This window comes from Ziziphus jujuba, chromosome 3 (genome assembly GCF_031755915.1).
Source record: "Ziziphus jujuba cultivar Dongzao chromosome 3, ASM3175591v1".
NCBI lineage: Eukaryota > Viridiplantae > Streptophyta > Magnoliopsida > Rosales > Rhamnaceae > Ziziphus > Ziziphus jujuba.
Genome location: NC_083381.1, coordinates 18,940,414 through 18,948,348, shown reverse-complemented (window position 1 = coordinate 18,948,348; position 7,935 = coordinate 18,940,414). Strand labels below are relative to the sequence as shown.

At 33.5% G+C, this 7,935-nt stretch overlaps 2 protein-coding genes across 2 annotated transcripts; both read right to left on the bottom strand.

The window, feature by feature from the left end:
• Positions 1–926: 926 nt before the first annotated feature.
• On the bottom strand, positions 927–2,687 carry LOC107418142 (MDIS1-interacting receptor like kinase 2-like). The gene is made up of 2 exons (XM_048477785.2): positions 2,019–2,687; positions 927–1,491 (listed from the first exon to the last, which is right to left on the bottom strand). Exons 1-2 carry the CDS (start codon positions 2,299–2,301, stop codon positions 1,121–1,123), a joined length of 654 nt encoding a protein of 217 aa, XP_048333742.2. The 5' UTR covers positions 2,302–2,687; the 3' UTR covers positions 927–1,120.
• Positions 2,623–4,611, bottom strand: LOC132803128 (MDIS1-interacting receptor like kinase 2-like). The gene has a single exon (XM_060815380.1). The coding sequence runs from the start codon at positions 4,609–4,611 to the stop codon at positions 2,623–2,625; it is 1,989 nt and encodes a 662-aa protein (XP_060671363.1).
• Positions 4,612–7,935: the final 3,324 nt, after the last annotated feature.

The window sequence follows — 7,935 nt, the reverse complement described above, 5'->3', positions numbered from 1 at the left end:
TAACAACCCAAACCCAAAAAAAAAATATATATATATATATATATATATATATAGGGAGGATCGGATTAAAAGTCAACAAATACATTCTCCTCAAAGAAAAAGATTATGTATACTCTCTGGGTAAATTTTAAAATATAGAACTGGACTAGATTATTTTAAATTTAGTCTAATATAAGTACAATTAACACAATTCAATTGGACCACATCTAAGCAATGTTCTAACCTCATCTTATATGTTCCCAATAACAAAAGCAATAAAATAAAATTTTCCTATAATTACTTGTAAATTTATGCTTAAAACAGAGATATTTGTTTAGCTTTATATATCTTCTTCATTATATAAGTTCTTTACAGAGAATTCTAATGGCAACTTTCATTTTCATCAAGGAAGGTTTTCTTATCAGAAAATTATAGTCACGGGAAATGAAACAGCTTGTTTACCTTTCTTTTCCCTGTAAATTAATACTTGAAACTACAATACCAGTTCAAATTTATATCGATCCTATATTTGAAAATACACTTGAGGGAAATTATGATATTGAAAAAAATCTGTGATTCATGTTTTTATATGTATAGTTTTACATACAAAGTAAAAAATTAAAAAACCTTTGCCTCTTTTATGGGCAAAATGTGACATCCCATTTCATATTTTAATTTGCATTTGATCACAGTTCAGATAAGTAACTGCAAGGCCAGGTGAATCTTGAGCCTGCTTTTGCAAGGCTTGTGATCATAATTGTTGTTGCAGCTAGACAAAGAGCTTGTCGCTCATGATATATTATGGACAAAAAAATGGCCCTCTATGGAAATGGTTTTAGTAAATATTATATGACATTTGGAATTTAAATGACAGCAAATTTAGCTTTGGCTCTATCTATTAGCAAATAAAAGAGACTCATGAAATTGTTTATCCAAAATCAAAGAAATACAAGAAGCCAGATAAATAAAGTCTCTTTACTCATTAAGACGTTACACTGCCAAGTCTTGGAATATCCAAGCTTAGGCTAACTTAAATATCAAGAAAAGGAAAACAACTCAGTGACGAAATGAAGAAAGACAGAGTGAAAGAAAATGCACACAGACATGTAGACAATCAAAAACAAGGAGAAACTGCTGCAATTTAGGTTGTCCATGTTGGGGAATCAAACAGCCGCTTTATTGTAACCATATGAAAAGGCACTGATAAAGATTGTAATGGAGTCGACAGCTTCTGAGATACTTGCTTCATAGTTGGTCGTGACTGTGGACTTTGTCGCACGCATGCAAATGCTATTTCTGCAATGGAGACCACTTGGTCTGCTATTTGCCGCTTTGGAGGTGAGAGACGTTGGTCAAGTACATCCTTAAGCAGAACATCAACAGCATGTAATGGTGATGATAACAGAGATGATATGAGGTCTCCGGGATGCTCTCCCATGATAGATTCTAATGCAACAACTCCGAAGCTGTAGACATCAATCTTCTCATTTACTTCCATTGTATAAGCAAGCTCTTCAAAGAAATATGAATTGCAGTTAATATTTTCCAATTATAAGATACTTTGCATGTGCGAAATGAAAAAATGTTAGTAACATTTTGGTCATGGTAGTCCGTAAAATAAATTGTATACAACTTCTTCTAAACATGCAAGTAGAGACCTTGAAAGTGCATATACAGAATATAGTCAAACAATTAGTTTAACCTCTCTATTATCTAGTAATATACATAAAGGACTATTTGTAGTAAATCTGTTTTTGAAGTTGTATGAAAAAGAAAAATAGGTAAAAACTACAATTAATGTGATCTAGTTTGAAATCCTTTTGCTAAGCATGTAAACCAGCTGTCTTATGTTTTTGCTAGGAACTTCTCAGTTCTTGTTTTGACCAAAAAAAAGGGGGGGGGGGGGGGAATGCTACAATATCTATTGATCAAATGACATTTTTTTGTCGAAATGAAAAAACATGACATTTCCTGGTTACCAAAAAGATAAAAATGAATTGTGGATTTAAATTTTGATGGAACTTTAATGGAATACCTACCTGGGGCTGAGTAACCTAAGGTTCCTACAAATGGAGTCCAATTTGATGAGTCTGGATCTAAAGTTGTAGCAGAACCAAAGTCAGAAATGTGAGCTTCACATTCATCGTCCAACAGAACATTCTTACTAGATATGTCTCTGTGGACTATAGCTGGAAAACATTCATGGTGCAGATAGGATATCGCGTTTGCCAAACCTTTGACAATATTCACTCTCTTGAACCATTCCAACTCCATTGCCTTTTCATTGTCACTCAATATCTTTACCAAACTTCCCAGTTTCATGAACTCATACACCAAAAATGAGTATCTTGTATGCACACAAAATCCAAAAAGCTTGATGATGTTTCGATGGCGCACTTTTGGCAAAATACTTGTCTCATTTTTGAAAGCTTGTTGATGGTCTATTCCATCATTCTCATGGAACTTTTTCACAGCAACAATTTGACCAGTTGATAGTAGGGTTTTATATACACTTCCATTCCCTCCAACTCCAATGCAATATTTGGAATCAAAATTCTCTGTTGCTTCTACTATTTCTTCATGAACTTTTTTCCCATCGTGATTCCATGCTGCAAAGAAAGCTTCAGTTTTGGTTTCTCTTGGTTAATCCATATTCCTCACTCTTTTTTGGCAAACAAAAAGAATCCCACCAATGATAAACAATAAAAATAGAATGCTGGAGATAGAGACTATCATTGCAATTACAGCTTGATTTCTATTTTTATCTTTAGATGTGGGGCAAGGCTTCAAACTAGGGTTATTGCCGCACAATCCTTTATTACCTTCCAAGGCTTCGATTGGAGCTTCAGTGAAAGCTTTGATGTGGGGCAGAGGACCTTCTAACTGATTGTAGGATATATCAACAGTTGTCAAGCTTAACAATTCATTAGACATGAATGGTATTAAGCCTGATAGATTGTTGTGTGAGAGGTTAAATGATTCTAGCTTATCCAAATGACCAAGCTCTGAAGGCAACTCTCCTACAAGCAAATTCTTACTTAGATCAAGATCTTCAAGGGAGAGCAGATTCCCAATTTGGAAGGGAATAATTCCACTAAATTTGTTATTCCTCAAGTTTAAATGCAGTAGTTTTGAACATTGTTCCAAATGCATGGGAATTGGTCCACTCAATTGGTTGGCTGCAAGGTCAAGTGTTTCAAGGTCTGACATCATTCCAATTTCCACAGGAACATTGCTAGAAAGGGAATTATTGTTGAGCTTGAGTATGTACAACATTTTCAGCTGTCCCAATTCCTTAGGAATTTTACCTACAAGAAGGTTGGAAGAGAGGTCAAGTTTTCGCAATCGAGTAGCCTTCCCAAGTTCAGGGGGTAGCCTACTGAAAATTTTATTGTTAGAGATGTTCAACATCGTGAGTTTTGGACACTGTCCCCAGTTTTCGGAAAGTTCTCCAAAAAACTTATTGGTGCTCAAGTCCATATAACCCAGGTTTGGGTATCTTCCCAATTCTGCAGATATATTTCCTCTCAGTTGATTTCCTGCAACTGAAAGGACGACTAATGAACTGCAGTTTCTTATGCTTTTTGGAATGGAACCACTAAATTTGTTATCACCTGCTGTAAACCATGTAAGCTTTCCACCAAGACAAATATTATTTGGAATGGACCCAACTAATTTGTTTCCACCAAGTTCCAAAGAAGATAACCTACTTAAGTTTCCAATGGACACAGGAATTGAGCCAGTGAATTGGTTATCAAACAAATAAAGGCCAATGAGTGATTTAAGCAGTCCAATCTCATTGGGGATGGACCCAACTATTTTGTTCTCATCAAAATCTAAATCAGTTAACTTGCTCAAGTTTCCAATGGACACAGGAATTGAACCTGTGAGTTGGTTAGCATCCAAATAAAGGGTAGTGAGTGATTTAAGCTGCCCAATCTCATTGCGGATGGACCCAACTACTTTATTTTCACTAAGTTCCAAAACAGTTAACTTGCTCAGGTTTCCAATGGACACAGGAATTGAACCTGAAAGATTGTTACTATAAGCATACATCACTTCAAGAGACACCAACATGCCTATTTGAGGTGGTATAGAGCCATTCAAATAATTTTCAGCCAAAGCAAGGAAGCGTAAACTTGTCAAAAGGCATATTTGGGAAGGAATGTTTCCAGAGAGATGATTGGACCCCATATCAAGGAAGGTGAGTGTGTAAAGGTTGCCAATGTGCATGGGGATACTTCCATAGAGGGAGTTGTTATAAAAGTCAAGAGTAAGTAAGCTGGGAAAGGAGGAGAAGTTGAAGTTGTGAAGTGTACCTTTCAAATTACTGCTTTCGAGGGTAATATTGATGACACTTCCAAAGTCATTACAAGTGATCCCAACCCAAGTACAGGGGATATTATTATAGAGATGATGAGAGGTTGAATGAGTAGAATTGAGATTCCAAGAGCGGAGAAGAGAATGAGTAGTTGGATTCATATCAAGGCTGTCCTTCCATTTCACAAGAGCCACTGCCTCTCCACTTGTTGCAAAACAAGTACTAGAAGAACAAAGAAACAGTAGAATGATGATAAACAACAAAAATTGATCAAGTGACCGTACAACAAGGTTTGGACGCCAGGGTGCCATGGATTCAATAATTTTTTAACTTTGATAATCTAATTAAGTAAGGCTTAGATGCCTTGACTTTCTTTCCAATATATATAGGGAGAGAGTATTTTATTTATTTAAAGGAAAAAAAAAAAGAAGGTAAAATTACAATAACATGCCTCCCAGTTTAAAACTTTTGCAATATTGCCATTGTATTTTTGTGTTTTTTTTTTTTTTTTTTTTTCTTTCTTTCTTTCTTTCTTCCTTTCTCCCTTTCTTGTTTTTTGGTGGTGAAACTTACCTTTAGTTGCATTTTTATTGCAATTAATCTTTTTTTCATTTCAAAATGGATAATTAAAGTAAAAACTGTCTGGTAAGAAGACAAAAACACCCTCTTAAGTGAAACTCACAATTCCACATTAACAAATAATATTAACAAACTGAAACAAAAAACTTATAATAAAAAAACAAATAAATTAAATATTAGCAATTTGAAACCAAAAAACTTATAATCAATTGCCGAACAGGCTCCTAACAAAAAAACTGTCGAATAGGCAAACACCATTGCAGAGTGATGGATTTTTTTATTTTTTAATTCAAAGGTTAGCTGCATTTGTTCGGTATTTTTTTTTTTAAAAGAAAGTATTTATATTTTAAACTATATATAAAATATTTTAATATTTTGTTATTTTTATTTAAATTTTTTATTATATATTTAACTTTTTAAAATTTTTTTTATTTGTTCACATTTTACCTTTTATATATTTTTTTTTTGGGTTATATTAGGTTTTTTATATTTTATATCTCCATTTACTTTATTGTTTTAACTGGACATTTGTGGAGACACATTGATTTTATATGTACTCAGTTTTTAATAATGCTAGCTATTCTTCAATGCTTGTAATTGATATTTCGCTCGAGTCAATTAACCCTTTTTGTACATTAAGATGTATATATTAAATTATAAGAGCATATTTTGAATGTAATAAAAATGCCTTAAAAACAAAGTAGAAATTAAAATTAATTAATATGGTTTTGTAATACCTATGAATTTATAGTCTATGAATCAAGTGTTTTTCTTTTCTTTTTTTAATTTTATTTTACGGTAAAAGTTATAACGTCTATCAAAATTAGCTTTATTTTATAAACAAACTGAAATAGAAACCCGCTTGGTGCTTTTTTTCTTTTCTTTTTATTTAGTTTGAAAAAAAAAATGAGAAGCCTAATTATTGTTTGAAGCAAGCCAATTATAAATCATAAATGTGAAGAAACTATACTGATAAAACCGGTGTCTACATTTATTCGATGTTTGTTGAATATAAAGGTAAAAGTCTATATCATGTTGCTATATATTTTTGCCCATCGTATTCGCCAAGTCGATTAACACAAAATGATAATAAAGAGTTTCTTTGACTTTTTTTTTCATTTTGAGTGGACTTCAGTTTCATCTTGACCTCTGAATATGCCCTACATCTTAAGTCTTCTACATTTGAATATGCACAATTCGTTTTCTCTTAACGTATTCAACATGGTTTATAAAAAATGAATTTATTGGTTTATTTGATTCTTCCTTATGAGTGACTTTCTGCTTCCAGATTACCTCTGTTTTTAGCCCAAGTGGTTCTTGACCAACCAAGCTAAATATCTCCTTTCCGACCAAGAACTTAATTTCTTTTTTGGTTTTTCATTTATTATTCAAGGATATAAAGACACTAATTAGACATATTTGTCAAAATTAAGTTTCATGATTTCTTTGAATTTTCCTCAACCTCTTCTCCATATTAGGCGTGTCTGCTAAGTAGAGTTTGTAATTTTGTGTGTGTACATTAACTAATGAATTTCATGATTTCTTTGAATTTACCTTCTGAATGGCTTTCATTTTTCCAAACTTAAAGACCTCTAACTTAATTACTAATCTCTTTTCCATATTAAGTGTGCCTATTAGTAAAGTAAAGTTTGTAAATGACACAAAGAATGTGTTTTTATTGTGTGTCTATGTATAGAAGAAAACTAGGTGCCCACTTAGTAGAGAAATTATGAGATCCCACATTGGTTGAAAAGGGCAACGAACCATGCCTTAAAAGAGGATGTGGATACCTTTCCCTTGCGATGCGTTTTGACAAAACCGTGCGAGCTGGGCCCAAAACAGACAATATCGCATGTGGATGGACTGGGCTGTTACAGATGGTATCAGAACCAGTACTTGGATAGGTGTGCTAGCGAGGACGCTGGGCCCCAATGGGGTAGGATTGTGAGATCCCATTCCACATCGGTTGGAAAGGGGAACGAAGCATGCCTTAAAAGAGGGTGTGGATACCTTTCCCTTGCGATGTGTTTTGACAAAACCGTGCGGGCTGGGCCCAAAGCGGACAATATCGCATGCGGGTGGACTAGGTTATTACAGAAATGCTCCACTTTTTTTTTTTCCCCTGTTTTTGTGTGTATCAGTGCTAGAATTGACTACATGTAAGCCAAATGCTTTGTTTTTACCCTGTTTTGACAAAAGAAAAAGACTCTGCTTTATTTTTTTTCCTTTTATTTTTTACTATTATTTGTACGTTAATACATGAATCAAAAGATTGGGAAGTCCTTTTAACTCCATTGATAAACATGTTACAATAAGAGAGTGATCTATTAAGTACTGTAATGACCTGCTTTACTACACCATGACTTTGCTTCTAATGTACCTCTTATTTTGAAGTCTTTTCTTTTTTTCAGTAACATTCCTAAATAAGAAAATAAAATAAAATGAAGGATTAGATTAAAAGTTAAAAAAATACATTCATCTCCAAGGAAGAAATTTTGTGTACATTGTGGGTAAATTTTAAATTATAGAACCAAACTAGATTATTTTAAATTTAGTCCAAATATATTGAACTAATATAAGTTTAATTAACACAATACAATTGGACTAAATCAAATCTATGTTCTAAGTTCATCTTATGTGTTTCAAGCAATAGTATACATAAGAGATAGAGAGGATGAAACATGCTTAACAAAAGATAAAACAAATTTTCTTTTATTTACTTGTGAATTTGTCAGGACCCGATGAAGATTTCTCACGGGAACCCTAAACAAGTTCTCATTCTAGAGAAACCCTACCGGACCTTTTAATGGAAAATCCGATAACTTCTTTCCCAAGGGTTGGACTATCTACAAAATTTTCTGCACTGAAAACACACTTCTATATACATGACTTTATTCCTTCCACCTTACTACAATTTATTTCTACAAGGTTCAGCACTTCAAAATTTAACAAGGAACCAGTGCTGTAACAGCCTAGACTACCCGCATGCGATATTGTCCTCTTTGGGCCTGGGGAATCCCCTTACAACCCAGCCCTTAAGATTTTAAAAGACCTCG

Excerpts from the sequence above, each read along its gene's own strand:
- LOC107418142 (XM_048477785.2), bottom strand. The coding sequence starts at position 2,301 with ATGAAACTGGGAAGTTTGGTAAAGATATTGAGTGACAATGAAAAGGCA. Across the intron at positions 1,492-2,018 it reads CTTAGGTTACTCAGCCCCAG|AGCTTGCTTATACAATGGAA; the intron begins GTAGGTATTCCA and ends ATTTCTTTGAAG.
- LOC132803128 (XM_060815380.1), bottom strand. The coding sequence starts at position 4,611 with ATGGCACCCTGGCGTCCAAACCTTGTTGTACGGTCACTTGATCAATTT.